Here is a 19,119-nt window from a genome sequence, read left to right on the forward strand (position 1 = left end):
TACTGTTGCTGCCTGCTAGTCTTTGGCTGAAGGTCAGTGACAGTAAAATGGAGTGTCCCTGGAGAGTGTAACTCTGGTAGACAGATGAATATTGTCTTCCCCCACCTCATACACATACATTATGATATTTAAATAATTAAGAAAGCACACTGTGGCTCTGCCCAAAGCCTAGATAGGAAATATCTGGTGGGTAGTGTTCTTGGTGGCCTCATGGAGATGGTGGAGATGTTTTCTAGGCAGTCCAGCTGAGTTCTGTTACTACCTTCTCATTCCCATCCTTCTCCCTTTACAGGGCTTTGGCTGAGCTGGAACCCGCTCTACAGTTCAGTGCCACAGTTGGGGTCAATGCCTTTGTCACCACTCATCTCTCCTTCCTGCCCAAGGGAGAACAGCGCCGAACCCGCCCTGTAGCTTGTTCCTTCTGCCCTGAGTTCTCCCATCATGTTGAATTTTCATGTAATTTGGTGACTCAGCACTGTAGTGGAGAGGCCTGTTTCCTGGCAGAGCTGTTGGAGTTTGCAGAGGTCACCTTTGCTATTTATCATGAAGATACCAAGTCAGGTGAGCACCAAATGACCCATCACAACCAGAATTAAAAGGGGTGCAGTTTGGGGACATCTGTGTGGCTCAGTCAGCTAAGCATCTGACTGTTGCTATCAGCTCAGGCCATGATCTCACTTTTTGTGATACTGAGCCTTGTATCAGGATTCTGCTTAGGATCCTCTCTCTCCCTCTCTGCCTCCTTCCCATGCACGTGCCCTCTCAAAATAAATAAATAAACATTTAAATAATAATAATAATAATAATAATAATAATAAAAAAATAAAAGGGGCTCTGCTTTGAATGATATAGCCTCTCCTAGGAAATACATGCTAAAGTGTTTAGCCCTTTGGTCAGTAGAACATTAAATAATTTCTCTTTTTTGTTTGATTTAACAGCCACTGATATAACCAGTATTCAGTCAATCAGAGATTATCTGCTTGGAGTAGTAAAGGTTCCTACAAAAGAGCTGCTGGTCAAAAGATCTGGTAAAGATTCTGGATTATCACTTTCTAATCCTACCCCCTCCCCCCATTTGCTTTCCTACAAGAGATCTTGCATGGCTCCCTGCAAGATACGCAAAAGAAAACATGACCCATAATACATGCTTTTGAATTCTCCCAGGTACCTCAGAAGTTTTCTGGTAAGCATTTTAAGTCCTCTCCTAATCATTTCAGAAGTCTTCTAACAAAGCAAAGTAGCTCAAAACTTTGTACTGTCATCTTACTCTAGGAAAGCTGATGATGATGATGTTGATGATGATGATGATGATGATGGTGGTGGTAATACTACAAATAATAAATATGGTGATACCCATTATATTATATAGCATTTTGTGAAGTATTTTCTCATACTGTGTGAGCCTCATTATAACCCTGCTTGGTGGGGATACAGGATCTTACTATTTTTATCTTACAAATGAGGAAATTTAGGCTCACAGAATTTAAATGATTTGCCAAAACTGCACAACTTAGTGAGTGGCAGTACTGAAAATCAAATCCAGATTTACCCATTCTTGTTCATTGTACCCCCCCCTCACTGAGGAAAGAATAAAGAGCTAAAGGCCCAAAAGAAGACAGCCTTCAAGGCCGTCTGGAAATAATGGTCCTATTCTACTTACTGCTAGCTCAGTGACCTAGACCTTTCTGAGTCTCAATTTTCTTATCTCATGAATGGAGACAGTTAATTCCAACAAGTCTACAAAGTAGGGGCTGGTGAAATTAGGGTATATAAAGAACCTGACGTATAGTGGACATTCAGTAAATGTCACCTTTCCTTCTCTTGCCCATCTTCCTTCCTACGATTTTGTACTTTCCAGAATTGTGTCACACATCTCCCAAGTTTAATTGTGAATTGAAATTTGAGCAATACTCTAATAAACAAGTACTCTCAATGTGCCTACCAGAGAGAAGTCTGTACAACTTGGTATACAGGGTTTCTCACTTATGTCATTTATTTATACAATGTGGTAATTAGGAGAATTTGGGCAGGTCTCTGAGCTTCCATTTTCTCATCTGTAAAATAGGGATTATTATCCCAGTTAACCCTCAGAACTTCACAGCATTATCAGGAAAAGTAAATGAAGTGGTATTTATGAAGCCCTAAGAGTATATCTGACACCCAGTAGATACTCAGTAAATAACTATTATTATTTTGAAATCTAGTGCCTGGTCCTTGGTGTATGTTCACCAAGTAGCAGTTCCTTCAGTGGAAGACCTAGGACTAGGTCTTTTCTAGGGTATTGATAGCACCTTCATAACATTTCACTAAATGATGTATATGTGTTTTAATAGGGATGGCTGAATGAATAGGGACGTAGGCAAGTTTTATTTTCTCTCATTGTATTCCTCCTCTTCTCCATCCCTCATGTAGCAAAATACTGAATTATACATTTTTAGATTCAGGAGGACTTTTACAGGCCTAATATCCTCATTTGGCTGATGAGAAAATTGAGGGTTGGAGAAGTGAATTGGTGCCATGGATCTTATGAGGCAGGGTTTTGGTGGAGGGGGGTTGTTTTTTGCTTGTTTGTTTTTGTTATTTCTGTTGTTGATGTCGCTTAATCTTTTCTTTTTTTAATTTACATCCAAGTTAGTTAGCATATAGTGCAATAATGATTTTAGGAGTAGATTCCAGTGATTCATCCCCTTTGTATAACACCCAGTGCTCATCCCAACAAGTGTCTTCCTTAATGCTCCTTACCCATTTAGCCCATCCCCCCACCCACAACCCTTCCAGCAACCCTCAGTTTGTTCTCTATATTTAAGAATCTCTTGGGGCGCCTGGGTGGCGCAGTCGGTTAAGCGTCCAACTTCAGCCAGGTCACGATCTCGCGGTCCGTGAGTTCGAGCCCCGCATCAGGCTCTGGGCTGATGGCTCAGAGCTTGGAGCCTGTTTCCGATTCTGTGTCTCCCTCTCTCTCTGCCCCTCCCCCGTTCATGCTCTGTCTCTCTCTGTCCCAAAAATAAATAAACGTTGAAAAAAAAAAATTAAAAAAAAAAAAAAAGAATCTCTTATGTTTTGTCCCCCTCCTTGTTTTTATATTATTTTTGCTTCCCTTCCTTTATGTTCATCAGTCTTGTATCTTAAATTCCTCATAGGACTGAAGTCATATGATACTTGTCTTCTCTAATTTTGCTTAGCATAATACCCTCTAGTTCTAGCCACGTAGTTGCAAATGGCAAGATTTCATTCTTTTTGATTGCTGAGTAATACTCCATTGTATGTATGTGTGTGTGTATGTATATATATGTATATATATTCCACATCATCTTTATCATTCATCTGTCAGTGGACATTTGGGCTCTTTCCATACTTTCAATATTGTTGATAGCGCTGCTATAAACATTGCGATGCATGTGCCCCCTTTGAAACAGCACTCCTGTATTCCTTGGATAAATACCTAGTAGTGCAATTGCTGGGTTGTAGGGTAGTTCTATTTCTAATTTTTTGAGGAACCTCCATACTGTTTTCCAGAGTGGCTGCACCAGTTTGCATTCCCATGAGCAGTGCAAAAGAGGATGTTCGCCACATCCTTGCCAACATCTGTTGTTGCTTGAGTTGTTAATGTTAGCCATTCTGACAGGTGTAAGGTGGTATCTCATTGTGGTTTTGATTTGTATTTCCCTGATGCTGAGAGATGTTGAGCATGTTTTCATGTGTCAGTTGGCCATCTGGATGTCTTCTTTAGAGAAGCGTCTATTCATGTCTTTTGTCCATTTCTTCACTGGATTATTTGGTTTTTTTTGGGTGTTGAGTTTGATACGTTCTTTATAGATTTTGGATACTAACGCTATATCTGATATGTCATTTGCAAATATCTTTTCCCATTCCTTCGGTTGCCTTTTAGTTTTGCTGATTGTTTCCTTCACTGTGCAGAAGCTTTTTATTTTGATGAGGCCTCAATAGTTCATTTTTGCTTTTGTTTCCCTTGCCTGCGGAGACATGTTGAGAAAGAAGTTGCTGTGGCTGAGGTCAAAGAGGCTTTTGCCTGCTTTCTCCTCAAGGATTTTGATGGCTTCCTGTCTTACATTTGAGCTTATTTTTGTGTATAGTGTAAGAAAGTGGTCTAGATTCATTTTTCTGCATGTCGCTGTCCAGTTTTCCCAGCACCATTTGCTAAAGAGACTGTCTTTATTCCATTGGATATTCTTTCCTGCTTTGTCAAAGATTAGTTGTTCATATGTTTGTGGATCCATTTCTGAGTTCTCTATTCTGTTCCATTGATTTGAGTATCTGTTTTTGTGACAGTACCATACTTTGTAATACATTTTGAAGTCTGGGATTGTGATGCCTGCAGCCTTAGTTTTCTTTTTCAAGATTGCTTTGGCTATTTGGGGTCTTTTCTGATTCCATACAAATTTTAGGATTGTTTGTTCTAGCTCTGTGAATAATGCTGGTGTTACTTTGATAGGGATAGCATTGAATATGTAGATTGCTTTGGGTAGTATCGACATTTTAACAATATTCTTTCAGTTCATGAACATGGAATGTCTTTCCATTTCTTTGTGTTGTCTTCAGTTTCTTTCATCAGTATTTTAGTTTTCAGAGTACAGGTCATTCACCTCTTTGGTTAGGTTTTTTCGTAGGTATCTTATGCTAGGTATTTTTGGTGCAATTATAATTAGGATTGTTTTCTTAATTTCTCTTTCTGCTGCTTCATTACTTGTGTATTAAAATACAATAGATTTTATACATTTATCCTGTATCCTACAAACTTATTGAATTAGTTTATTAGCTCTAACAGTTTTTTGGTGGAGTCTTTCTGGTTTTCTAATGTATAGTATCATGTCATCTACAAATAGTGAAAATTTTCCTTCTTCTTTAGCAATTTGGATGTTTTTATTCCTTTTTGTTGTGTACTTGTCATGGCTAGGACTTCCAGTACTATGTTGAATAAAAGTGGTGAGAGTGGACATCCTTGTCTTGTTCCTGACCTTAGGGGAAAAGCTCTCCATTTTCCTCCCAGTAAGGATGATGTTAGCTGAGGGCTTTTTTTTTTTTTTAAACGTTTATTTATTTTTGAGACAGAGAGAGACAGAGCATGAACAGGGGAGGGGCAGAGAGAGAGGGAGACACAGAATCTGAAACAGGCTCCAGGCTCTGAGCTGTCAGCACAGAGCCCGACGCGGGGCTCGAACTCACGGACCGCGAGATCATGACCTGAGCCAAAGTCGGACGCTTAACCGACCAAGCCACCCAGGCGCCCCAGCTGAGGGCTTTTCTAAGTGACCTTTATTATGTTGAATTATGTTCCTTGTAAACGTACTTTGTTGAGGGTTTATCATGAATGGATGTTGTACTTTATCACATGGTTTTTTCTGCACCTATTGATAGGATCATATGGTTCTTAGCCTTTCTGTTACTGATATGATGTATCACATTGATTGATTTGCAGATATTGAACCACCCTTGAAAACCAGGAATAAATCCCACTTGATGGTGGTGAATGATTTTTTCTAATGTACTCTTGGATTCAGTTTGCTAGAATTTTTGAAGATTTTTGTATCCGTATTCATCAGGGATATTGGCCTGTAGTTTTCTTTTTATTGTGGTGCCTTTATCAGGTTTCGGTATCAGGGTAATGCTGGCCTCACAGAATAAATTTGGAAGTTTTCCTTCCTCTTCTATTTTTTGGATTAGTTTGAGAAGAATATTATTAACTCTTCTTTAAATGTTTGGTAGAATTCACCTGGAAGCCATCTGGTCCTGGACTTTGGTTTGTTGGGAGTTTTTTTTTTTTAATTTTTTTTTTCAACGTTTATTTATTTTTGGGACAGAGAGAGACAGAGCATGAACGGGGGAGGGGCAGAGAGAGGGAGACACAGAATCGGAAACAGGCTCCAGGCTCTGAGCCATCAGCCCAGAGCCTGACGCGGGGTGCGAACTCACGGACCGCAAGATTGTGACCTGGCTGAAGTCGGACGCTTAACCGACTGCGCCACCCAGGCGCCCCTGTTGGGAGTTTTTTGATTACTGATTCAGTTTCTTCACTGGTTATCAGTCTCTTCATATTTTCTATTTCTTTCTCAGTTTTGGTCATTTATATGTTTCTAAGAACATATCCATTTCTAGGTTATCTAATTTGTTGATATATAGTTTTTCATGATATTCTCAAAATTGTATTTCTGTGGTGTTAGTTGTTATTATCTCTTCTTTCATTTGTGATTTTATTTATTTAAGTTCCCTTTTTTTTCTTGATCAGTTTGGCTAGAGGTTTATCAATTTTGTTGATTTTTTTTCAAAGAACTAGCCCCTGGTTTCATTGTTCTTTCTCTTTTTTTTTTTTTTTTTTTTGGTTTTAGTATCATTTATTTCTCTTCTAATCTTTGTTATTTCCTTTTACTGATTTTAGATTTTCTTTATTGTTATTTTTCTAGCTCCTTTAGGTGTGAGGGTAAGTTGTTTATTTGAGATTTTTTTCTTACTTCATGAGGTAGCCCTCATTTGCTATAAACTTCCCTCGTAGAACTGCTTTTGCTGCATCCCAAGATTTCAGACCATTGTGTTTTCATTTTCATTTGTTTCCGTGTACTTTTTTATTTCTTCTTTTATTTTCTAGTTGAACCCTTCATTGTTTATTAATACTTCATGTTGTTTAACCTGCATATATTTGTACTCTTTGTAGATTTTTTCTTGTGGTTGACTTCTAGTTTCATAAGTTGTGGTCAGAAAAGATGCATAGTACGACTTCCATCTTCTGGAATTTGTTGAGGCTTGTTTTGTGGGTTAATATGTGATCTGTTCTGGAGAATGTTCTGTGTGTACTTGAAAAGAATGTGTGTTCTGCTGTTTTAGGATGGAATGTTCTGAATATATCTGTTAAATCCATCTGTTCCAGTGGGTCATTCAAAGCCACTGTTTCCTTATTGATTTTCTGTTTAGATGATCTATCCCTTGATGTAAGTAAGGTGTTAAAGTCTGCTAGTATTATTGTATTATTACCGATTGTTTCCTTTATGTCTGGTATTAACTGTTTTATGTATTTGGATCCATAAATATTTTTTAATGTTTATTTATTTACTTTGAGAGAGAGGATAAGAAAGCACACATGAGCAAGGGAGGGGCAGAGAGAGAGAGAAGGAGAGACAGACTCCCAAGCAGACTCCACGCTTAGCATGGAGCCTGACACAGGGCTCAATCTCAACAAACTGTGAGATCATGACCTGAGCCTAAATGAAGAGTTGGGTGCTTAACCAACCTAGCCATCCAGGTGCCTCTGGGTGCATAAATATTTATACTTGTTATATCTTCTTGTTGGATTGTCCCCTTTATTATTATATGGTGTCCTTTGTTGTCTCTTGTTACAGTTTGTTTTAAAGTCTATTTTGTCTCATATAAGTATTGCTACTCTGGCTTTCTTTTGATATCCATTTGCCTTATAGATGTTTCTCCATCCCCTCACTCCATCACCTCAATCTGCAGGTGTCTTTAGGTTTAATGTGAGTCTCTTGTAGGCAGTATATAGATGAGTCTTGTTTTTTTATCTATCCTATTACCCTGTGTATTTTGATTGGAATGTTTACTCTATTTACATTGAAAATAATTATGATAGATGTGTATTTATTGTCATTTTATTATTTGTTTTATGGTTGTTTCTGAAGATTTCCTCTGATCCTATCTTTCTCTCTTTCATGGTTGATGATTTTCCTTAATGATATATTTGGGTTTCTTTCTGTTTATTCTTTGCATATTTATTAGTGGTTTTTGATATATGGTTACCATTAGGTTTTCATATCACCTCTTCTGCATATAGCAGTCTATCTTAAGTTGATGGTCATTTAAGTTTGAACCCATTGTTGTCTCCTCTCTTCTGCACGTTTTAGGTATATGTTGTTATATTTTATATCCTTTTAATTTATGAGTTCTTTGACTGATTTTTTACAGAAACATCCATTTTTATGGCTCTTGTGTTTCCTACCTTTATACTGTCACTTTTGGTTTCTTCTTTCCTCAAAGAGTCCCCTTTAATATTTCTTGCAGAACTGGTTTAGCGGTTATGAACTCCTTTAGTTTTAGTTTGGGAAACTCTTTATATCTCCTTGTGTTATGAATGATAGCCTTGCTGGATAGAGTATTCTTGGCTGCAGAGTTTTCCCCTCAGCACTTGAATATGTTGTGCCACTCCCTCTGGCTTGGAAAGTTTCTGCTGAAAAATCCTGTTAGCCTTATGGGTTTTTCCTTGTAAGTTACTGTCTTCTTTTGTCTTAATGCTTTAAAATTTTTTTCTTTATCACTATATTTTGCCAATTTAATTCCAATATGTCTTGGTGTGAGTTTGCTTATGTTGATTTTGTTGGGAGTTCTCTGTGCCTCCTGGATCTGGATATCTATTTTCTTCCCCAGATTTACAGAAGTTTTCAGCCATTATTTCTTCAAATAAATTTTCTGCCCCCGCCCCCTGTCTCTCTTATTATCCTGGGACTTCTGTAATATGAATGCTACTACATTTGATGGAGTCATTGAGTTCCCTAAGTCTGTTCTCACTTTGTATAATTCTTTTTTCCTCTGTTTTGTTCAGTTTTATTTCTTTCCATTATTCTGTCTTCTGGGTCATAAATTTGTTCCTCCACTTCTTGAGCTTCTGCTATGTTCTTTTCTTTGTGTTAAGGAAGGTCGCACTCATGTGTTCCGCTCATTTCTCGACTCCAGTATTTTTATGACCATTACTATATATTCTCTATCAGGAATGTTATTTATATCTGTCTCACTTAGATCTCCAGCCATGGCCCTGTCCTGTTCTTTCATTTGGGATAAATTTCTCTGTCTTCTCATTTTGTCTAAGTCACTGTGCCTGTTTCTGTGTGTTGGGAAAGTCAGCCACATCTCCTGTTCTTGAGGGTCATGATCTTGTGAAGAAGAGGTCCTGTAGTGTCCTGTGGAGTGATGTCCAATATAATTTTGCCCAATGTAAGTATTGCTACTCCTGTTCCCCATGGCTTGGCACTTCCAGGAGTGTCTCCAGTATGTGCTGCGTGTGCTCTCCTGTTTTTTCCTGGTCACTTTATCCTTCAGGCCAGTTGTCTGCAGAGGCTGTCTTTGCCTTTTGTGGGCAGTGTTTGGTCCCTGGCCTGAAGGTGGTGTGCATTTTAACTAGGTGTGCTCTGGTCTATGTGTGAAATGAAACCTGTCACCACTGCCACCCCACAGGAACCCAGCCTCCACAAAACTCCCACGTCCGGAAACACATTGTGAGCAGAGATTTGGGCTAGTCTTCTGGGGCAGGGGGCCTGTGGTGCTGGGACTAAGGCAAGCATGACTGGGAGGGACAGTTGCACCAAAGCAGGGGGAGTGGGGCTTGGTGTAAGCAAGTTAGGTAATGAGTGTCAGCACTGCGTTGGTTCCCTGTGCTTATGCTGAGGGGTGGGGAATGTAAATGACACCAGCCAACTTCTTGTTCCAGAGGCGTCTCTTTGTGAACACTATCTCTCTGGGACACTCTGAAGTGAGCAAATAACTTTCCCACTGTGTGCCCTAGTGTATGTTCCCACACTGTGTTCCCAGGCTGTTTGCCTACCTCCTCTCCAAGAGCAGCCCCAGTGCCCTCTAGGCTCTATCAGAGCCAAGCATGCTGACCTTTCAAACTCCAGGCTTTAAGCCCCACTCATTACAGGAACTCAGGAAATTCAGCCCCTCTTGTCTTCCAAGCCAATTGCTATGGGGATTCATTTGCCCCATAAACTCTCCCGTGCTAATCTATCTCCTTTCCATGTGACCATGGCTCTCCCCCCACCACAACGGCAATAGTTTCTTTCCCAAACTATGTCCCCAACGCTACCTACCTTCTTCGATGTGGCCTCTTCTCTCCCTTTAGTTGTGAAGTTTGTTCTACCAGTCTTCAGGTCAATTTCTGGGTATTTAGGATGATTTGATAGTTATCTAGTTTATTCATGGGACAAAGCAAGCCAGAGTCCTCCTACTTGGCTGCCATCTTCCAACCCCTCCATTTCACATTTTTTGTAGCACTTCTTTCAAACTCTTCCAAAACCATTATCTCATTTGATGATTAAACAACTTTGTCTGATGTGTAAGGTTAGCACTAATTTTCCCATTTGTCAGGTAAGGAAACCAAGGCTGAGAGAAATTAATGGCTTACCTAGACTGAACTACTAGTTTTGAGATGAGCCTAGGAGAGAACTCAGGTCTTCCAACTCCTAGCCTTTGTTCTTCCATCTGATCACATTGTCTTTCAGTAATCAGATGAAACAAACTCCAATGCTCTGTGGATATGTTTTCTTTTCTATCTTGGGCCCGGGTGATGGTGGCTCTGAAGTAGGAAGTGAGTATATCTTTTTATTCTTAAAACAATAATTGAAAATCTTATTTTTTTCCATAAGGGATCACAGGATGGTATCCTATCATTTTACCAGAAGATGGGGCCCTGCCTCACTGTTTGGAGCTCATGCAGAAGATTGTGGGTGGCCTAGAACTTTCAGTTTCCTTCACACATCCTGGAGATAGAGAGCGGGTGTTGGAAGCTGCTGAGCTATTGGGCTGGAGCTTTGAGAATAACCTGAAGAATCTTGTCACGATGGATGAAGAGGAGCCAGCCACCGTCACCATATCCACCCCAAGGCTCTGGCTGCCCATGCATTGTGTGCTTCTTGCCGGCCAAAAGCACATTCATAAGAACATACACTGCTACCTCCGCTACAAATTTTATGATCATGAAGCCTTCTGGACCCCTCTCAAGAAGCCTAAAGAATCTACAAACAAAAAGCAGGTCATGGTTACTTTCAAGGCATCCAAAAGAGCAGAAGTCAATAGGGGCCCGTCACTGCTTTGGTATTTCAGGGAAGAGAGGTTAGAGGTCCAAGTGTGGCGGGCTTATGGCAATGACAGTGTGGAGAGGCCCCACCAGACAGACAGTTGGATTGGCTCAGCCTATGTGGACCTGGTCAGACTTGGGGAGAGGTCAGCAAGGACATTAACTGTCAGTGGTAAGTGAGGAACTATCCTCAGCTGTTGTGGTTTGAGTACCTGCTCTATGACAAGCACTATGTGATATACTCCCTAGAATATTGTTCTCAGTCAATAAGTGTAAAATAAAAATGGGTGAACTTAGGGGACTACCTTAAAAAAAATGTATAAGAGCCTATATGATAATCTAGAATGCTCATTTTTTAAATACTCTGAAAAACATCCCTGCTAATGAGACTAGGATATCCTCCCTGTCTGGTCAGCATATCTTGAAATCATAAAGAAAATCTTCATGGTATTAAACTAGTTCACAAGGCAGAAAGGAAAAAGGTAACATTTTACAAGTGGCATTATGTGCTAGATGCTTTCTTTTCAACTTTTGTTCAGTACTTGATACATATACTTGGCCCTGGGAGCTCAAGATGAATAAGAAATAGTGAGAGAATAGAGTAGTAAATAAACATTTACAGTGAAGAACTATGAAAAGGTATTCTCAGTGGTATTATGGAGCACAGGGATGCAATATCTCTTTGGTTCAAGGATGATACCTCAGTGGAAATGACCCTTGAACTGAGTTTCAAAGGACTTAGGAATAAGCCAAGGAAGGCGGGGGGGGGGGAATAATATTCTGAACAAGAAAATAGCCTGTGAAGGTGCAGAGGCATGAAGCAGTTTGACACCTTTTAGGCATTGTAAGTAATTTGGTACTGCTGGATCATAGGATATATAGGATGGGAGATGATAGGAGACGAAGGTAGAAAAGCAAACAAGAGTACTGTACGTTTTTCTGAGAGCTATGGAAAGCTGTTTCAATGGGGTCTGAATAGAGGAGGGACAGTTTTGCCATTTAGAAAAATAAGTCTAGTAACTATAATGACCAGACTAGATTCTTTATAAACATGATATTTTTTCTTTGGGACACTCCTTGTAAGGTTAGTTGTTATTTTCTTCACTATACAGCTAAAGAAACTGAGTCACAACCCTATTTTAGCTCTATTAGCCTTGTGCTCTAAACCCTGTTGTTGAACAAGTGGCCCAAGCTAAAGAAGGAGAACTGAGTATCTGGGTGATAATTCCGGATTTTCTGGTTCTCTCTGGACCCAGCAGGTATAATTCTGGCTCTGCTGAGCACCTCATTAAATGCCATGTGCCCTATTTTCTAGGCAAGCCTAGAGTCACTTCAGGGAGCATGCAGAAAAAGTATTTGAAGTAAGCAAAGCTCACCTGAACTAAAGTTTGTAAAGATAGGCTTTTAACTTCACTGTGCTGAAGAAAGGTCTGGAACACTGAATAAACATTTAGGGATCAAACTCAAGCACAAGTACCTCTTTTTACTGAGTGATACCAAAGGCAGGATTTAACTTTTCAGATTGTCCATTTCTCTCATGCTTCTCCACATCCCTTCAGTCTAAGCTTTTTATCCTCTTGTGAAGGGGCTTTGTACAAGGTGTGGCATTTGATGTATTTGTTGGATGAGTCAAGCAGTCCATCCAGTCATTCTTCCAACCGGCCTTCCAAGTAACTGTTAAGTTTCTTGGGGTAAGGATTTGGCTATGTTGTTTTTAGATGACTCCCTTCCTATCACCCTTACTTTCTCCTTGTGATAATGATGATAATTCACACATTGCATCAGAAGAAAAGAGGTTACTTAAAAACAAAAATAAAAAGAACACGGAAAGTTCCATCTTGCTGCTTTCTGTGAATCAAATAGCTCCATTTTCCTGAATTGAAATGAGTCTAATGAAGCAATCTTTGAGATTCTGAAAGAATTCATAGTGCCTTCTGCTTTATAATTAAATCTCATTTTAATATCCAAGAAGTCTATAAGTTCAGATCCCTGGGTTTAAATCTACCACTTTTTGAAAAAGTCACTTTGGTGGGTTACCTAACCCCTCAGATTCCAGCACGTGAAAAACACTCAACAAGTACTAATTCCTCTAATTTTCTTTCTTGCCTCCTTTGCCTCCACCTCCTACTTCACTTCCAAATGATCTTCAGGGCTACTGCCAGAACATATTTAGTTGTTGAAACAGGCTAAATTGAGCACCAGGACAGCTTCCTAAGGAGAAGGCCTAAGGACAAGGGCCAGTAAGGACATGTGGAAGAGAAGACAGGCCACTCCTGCTTTAATAAAAAAATCTTACTTTCAAGAGGCTTCAGAGGTCATCTAAGTCTGCTCGCCCCCAGCACCTAAATCTATTCCACAACAGCTCTGCCTGGTAGTCATTTGGCTGTGACTTCAAATCCAAGCTCTCACTACTTTCCATTAATGGAGATAGTGTGTGTGCTGGGAAGAAAGGAAGGAATACTAGGTTCATACTTCCTTTTACAGACTGGTTTGTTGGGGCATGTAGCCCTGTCAAAGGAGAGAGGACCACAAGCACTCTCAGTCATCTCCTCCAAGGTTAGAGGGTGTTCTTGGTTCCTGCTTGTTTGGGCTTATTCTCCTCCATCCTCTTGCAGGTGTGTATCCTCTGTTTGGACGAAATGCTTCCAACCTCTCAGGAGCTGCCTTGCGAGTTCAAGTGGTTCTTTCCTCTCCTTCCCCACACCCTGGGCCTGCTCATGAACTGGATTCTGTGGACTGCAGCAGCCACAGTGAGTCTGAGCAGTTCCCCAGAAGGCATGATGAGATCCAGCGCTCTCCATCACCTGACCACCAGAAGTCTCCTGCCTCCACCCAGGTCCCCTGCAACACCACCACAGGGGAAGTCTGCCCAGCCCAGGAGGGCCCAGATGAGTTGGATGGAACTTTTGCAGTTAGTATCCTGGTGGAAAGAGCGATGCATTTGAGCTTAAAAGGTATGCCCTACTTACTTTTCCAGGAACATCTATCTGACACCTCAGGCCATGGTCCTATCTTCACAAATCTTTCAAATCATGACAGAATCTGTAATAACTGTTAACCATCTTAATCAGTAATTTTGATATTTCTCAAGCCTACAGGTTTAAGCAACATGAGAGCCTTTCTGAACTTAAGTGGACCTTGCCAGTTTTATTAATTTTGCATATCATTAATTCCCCAGTCCAGAAACCTGTCAGCTTAGATACTTCTCTTTCCCTTATCCACCATCAAATCATCAAATCCATTAAATTGTTGTATTATCTCTTAAATTTCTCTGAGGACTCTCTTTTTCTTTCCATTGCTACCAACTCAGGTCCTCTTCATTATGCACTTGGGGCCAAGAGTTCTTAACACTGCATGGCTAAACCCCCCAAAGGCTCCAAGGATAAAAGTCAGGTTGGTGAACTTGAAAAGGAAAATGATTACATCTGAATTTTATTACCCTCAAACTAAAACTTAACATTTCCTGTGATTGTGAACATAGGCAATAGTTGGCAATAGTCACTTGTAATATTAACAGTACCTGTGATGTTGTCAACAATAGAAATCACCTTGAAATGTTTTATCTCAGGACAAAGTCTTCTCCAAGTACAGTCCTTGCTTTGCTATATTAGAGATACTGAGATCCCATTTGAATCACAAAACCAGGAAATAATTTTTGCTTTTTTACTGCCCCACCAAAGCAGCCTATTTTTGACAAGTACATTATATAAAAACTGAATTAAGGAAAGCACAAAAAACTTTAATTTTTTTTAAGAATTGTTTTGTTATTGTTATTGCATTGAAAATAGACTTTAAAATACAGAGGTATGAGTTACGTTCCATTTTAGGGTGGGGTGCCTATATTGCAAAAAGTGATACAAGTACAAATACAAGACAATACAAATATACTTACAACTTTTCTATTAGATAAGTTCCATTTTTAAAATATGACTTGGGAAGGCAATTTGACGATAATTTATTGAGCGTCTCCTTCTATCAAGTTCTATTCTCATTTTTGCACAACAATTATCTCATTTAATCCTTACAACAAGTGCAGTTATGGTGTGAATAGATTGCAGTACCTACCCATTTTCTAAAGATCAAGAAGTTAAAGTGACATGAGTTACACAGTTAATAAACTCTGGGAAGCCACAATTTGAGTCCAGCTATGTCTGGATCTGAAGCCCATGCTCTTTCCTGTATACCATTCTGCCTGAGATATGGCTGTGTTTGCCAGTTAATCCTGCCTACACTATGTTTACCAGTCACTCTAGTCCAGGGTGGGTATGTATTGCATGCCCAGTGCCATGCTTACGTTGCAAGAATGGCAGTTCAATTCAGCAAGTAGTAAATCTCTGCTGGGCCAGTGCCAGGTACAGAGAGGGCAGAGCAGATGACACATAGTTTCTGTCCTCTGAGAGCCGATATCCCCGTTAAGAAGACTGGCAACTACACAATTAATGATATATAAAGCAAAATGTTCTGAATGCCAAAAGAGCTCTATAATATATAGAATTTAGAAAGTTTAGAGGGGCATCTGGGTGGCTCAGTCAGTTGAATGTCTGAATTTGGTTCAGGTTATGATCTCACAGTTTGTGGGTTCAAGCCTCAGGTTGGGCTTTGTGCTGACAGCTTGGAGCCTGGAGCCTGCTTCGGATTCTGCGTCCCTCTCTCTCTACCCCTCCCCTGTTCATGTGTACGTGCATGCTCATTCTCTCTCTCTCGCTCTCTCTCAAAAATAAATAAGTAAAGATTTTTTTAAAAATTAGAGAGTTTAAAAACAGAGAGATGAGATATGTCTGAGGAATCAAGAGAAGTTTTTAGAATGAATAGGATTTCAGAAAGGTGGAGATAAAACTCCAGGTAGATATTTCAACTTAAACAAAGGTATTAAAGTAGGAAAGTGTATATTCTGGGCTTGCTTAGAGAGGGCATGGGGGATAATATCAGCACTTTATCCTCTGACTGGATCCTCTTTTGGCTAGTCATTGCAGGGGAGTTATGGGAATCATGAAGAAATAGATAAGAAAATTGCTGAGCAGCAGCAAGGGCTCCACTAAGACTAACTGACATGATTTTAGAGTGACTATGGATGACACAATGGTGATTTTCTTCCAGTAGTATTTGGCTTCCTTTGTGTTGCATCACAACAAACAGCAAGCTATTCCCTGGGCCTTTGTTCACACACCTTTCTCAGCCTGAATTCCTTTCTCCCCTTCCCCAGCTACCAAGTTCCAGCTGGTATCCTGCTCTTCTCCACATTCACCCTGTTCCAGCCATGCTGCCCACCCCCCCACCTTTGCTTTTTCTGGAATACAGACAGACTCCTGCCTGGAGGCCTTTGGATCTGATGTTCCTCTGCTTGATATATTCTTAACTCCTGGTTTGTCTTTATTGAAATAACTTTGTCTCAGAAGGCCTTCCCTGACCACCTATCTAAAATTGTAGCCCCTCCCCAACATTTTCTATCCCTCTTCCCTGCTTTATTTTTTTTTTTTAAACGTTTATTTATTTTTGAGACAGAGAGAGACAGAGCATGAACGGGGGAGGGTCAGAGAGAGAGGGAGACACAGAATCCGAAGCAGGCTCCAGGCTCTGAGCTGTCAGCACAGAGCCCGACACGGGGCTTGAACCCACGAACTGCGAGATCATGACCTGAGCCGAAGTCGGACGCCCAACCGACTGAGCCACCCAGGTGCCCCTTCCCTGCTTTATTTTTGTCTACAGCCTTTAACAGTGTGTTTTGTTTACTTTCTGTCTTTTCTAGAAGAATATAAGTCCTACAGAAACAGGGATTTTTCTTTGTTTTGTTTTATTTATGCTAAATCCCCAACACCTAAAACTGCATCTGACACATAAGCAGCAGTAAATGTTTGTTAAGTGGGGAGGTAGATGAATTTGAGGCCTTGGTCAAATGCCCTCTTCTTAACACCTTCTCTGATTTCCTACTTTGCCTCCCCTGCAGCAAAGTTGCTTATGGGGAATTTAACAGAGGATAAGTCACAGGATTAATATATTTATTCCACTGTGTCCTATACAGGGTATAGGATCGTGGCCTTTTACACAGAAAATTTCTGTCACCTCTTCTCCATTCTCAGTGCCACATTGCTTGTTCAGGCTTCAGAAACATGGACTAATGGGATAGCCCTTTTAATGGTTGCTGCTTCCAGTGTTTTCTTTCAGTATCTTTTTCATTCTGCTGTTGAGGTTATATGTCTTGTCAACAAATATGACCTCTCTCAACTTAAAATACTTTGTTGGCTTCGTATCACTTGCACTCTCAGTGACATAGAACACAAAGTGCTGCCCACGTGGCCTAATCAGTCTTTCCAGCCTCATCTTGCACCATTTCTTACAGTCAACAGTTTGTTTTTTGCCAATGCACCATTCTCTCTCCTACTACCAAGCCTTTGACCATGCTCTTTTCTCTTCCTAGAATGCCTTTTTTTCTCTCCTTTTCAACAAACTTAGGCCTCATCCTTCAAGATAGACTAAATGACACCAACACTTTGAAGCCTACTGACCACCTCTCTTAGCACAAAACCTCCCTCTAGATTTCCCAAACTCCCCCATACCACCACCCCCACTCCCACACAGTTGTCTTTCTTCATATTATATATCAGTCTGCGCTGAAGATGTCTATAAATGTGTCTCCCCACTAGCTGTCTGTTCTTTGGGACAGGGACTGTGTGTTTATTTCTGTATCCCAGCACCCTGATCTTCATGATGTAGCTAAGCAAATGTACTAATGTCCTCTTGTTTGTGAATATGATACATAACACCTCCAACATTTTTGGCATGAATTGCAAATCTATAAATCACTTGTTATTTGGCCTCTCTCTGTTTATCCAGGGCAGAGCACTCATCAGGGTGGATATCTGATTTTCAGAGGTCTCTGTTGTCTCTTGATTCTACCCTCAGTGACAGACCCATATATTCTTTCCTCCCACAAAGTTTATGTGTCAGTCAGGCACTGTGTTTGGTCCTGAGAAATACAGACCTGCCCACCACCTCTCTGAAATGTGCCTTCCAGATGATGATGTAATAGAGTTCTGTAATGGGAGTCAGAGGACTGGGTTCTGGCCCTAGCTAAGTCATTAACTTGCTTTGTGACTTTGAGCAAATGCATTTCTCTTCTCCTCAGCCATGAAATGTGATGGCCATACACGTTCATGTCTAAGATTCCCTTTAGCTCTTATCATCTAAAAACATAGTGCTGAGGGCAACTCATGCCATACTCTCTGATTCAGCTACAATTTGCCAAGCTTTTGTGAAAATCATTTTGCATGCAAGGCTGCATGCAGAAGGTTCAAAAACAGCCCTGAATTAGCCTCAGTAGAGCTTAAACATAAAGCAGCTTTGAACTTTCTGTGGTCTCCACTGTGGTCCTGGTTCTGAAAATAAAAGACCTTTTTTTTTTTTAATTTGAGAGAGAAAGAGAGTGCACATAAGCAGGGGAGAGGGGCAGAGGTGAGGAAGGAGAAAGAAGCCTAAGCAGGCCCACGTTCAGCATGGAGCCCAATGCAGGGCTCACTCCCACAACCCTGGGATCATGACCCGAGCCAAAATCAAGAGTCAGACACTCAACTGACTGAGCCACCCAGGCACCTCTAAAAGAGCTTCTTGAATACTTTTGTTAAAGAAAGCTCTGAGATCCTTTCTTTATGAATCAGCTTCAGTACTCTTCAGATTTGTATTCTTTTACTAGACAAACAGGTTATTGCTGGCCCTGTTTTATAAATAAGGCACTGAGGAACACAGAGGTAAAATTATTTGGGGTAATCTAAGCTATACTCAGTAGAAACAAAAATTATCTACAGTATCATCAGCCTTTAGAGGCTCTTTTTAACCTACCCAGGCAGGGTTAGGAGCCCCTCTGGGTTCCCATAGCTACCTGCGCTTTTGGTATAGTCTTTCTCTTATTTTGTTTGTGTCTGTTCCCCCCAGATCAGGAATCAAACCTGACCCATGTGGGCACATGTGACAGAGAGGAAGTGTCTGTTAACATTGACTTAATGAAACTACACTCAGTTTTTGTTAATATACAAATTTGGGCATCGCTTGAGGGGAAGGTTTCCATGCATTCATTCCAGGCCAGAGAGAGAGCTCTTAACCAAATAGAGCTAATTAGAACTATTGCAATGACAAAACCCTGGAGTAGGAGCCCTGAAACCTGGCTGGGTCTTCCAAATCCTAGTTAACCAGGTTCGTGATGAGCAAGCCACTTTACCTCTCTGTTCCCTGGTTGCCTCATTTGTGAAATAGGGATAGAGGCACCTATCTTGTGGGATTTTCAGGTATGTTATGAGCATAAGTTTCGTATATAAGAAAGA

At 40.5% G+C, this 19,119-nt stretch overlaps 1 protein-coding gene across 7 annotated transcripts in view; it reads left to right on the plus strand.

Annotated features, from left to right (window-relative positions):
* Positions 1 to 19,119, plus strand: part of C2CD3 (C2 domain containing 3 centriole elongation regulator) — a 148,866-nt gene that overhangs the window by 78,195 nt on the left and 51,552 nt on the right. For all 7 annotated transcript variants that reach the window (XR_007156550.1, XM_047879431.1, XM_047879428.1 and 4 more), the window contains 4 exons: positions 293 to 561; positions 939 to 1,028; positions 10,377 to 10,979; positions 13,423 to 13,761. Coding sequence is in view for 6 of the 7 variants with exons in the window: in XM_047879431.1 (XP_047735387.1) it covers positions 293 to 561; positions 939 to 1,028; positions 10,377 to 10,979; positions 13,423 to 13,761 (1,301 nt within the window). In the remaining variant the exon portion in view is untranslated. The remainder of the gene's footprint in view (positions 1 to 292; positions 562 to 938; positions 1,029 to 10,376; positions 10,980 to 13,422; positions 13,762 to 19,119) is intronic.

Source organism: Prionailurus viverrinus, chromosome D1, assembly GCF_022837055.1.
Source record: "Prionailurus viverrinus isolate Anna chromosome D1, UM_Priviv_1.0, whole genome shotgun sequence".
Taxonomy (NCBI): domain Eukaryota; kingdom Metazoa; phylum Chordata; class Mammalia; order Carnivora; family Felidae; genus Prionailurus; species Prionailurus viverrinus.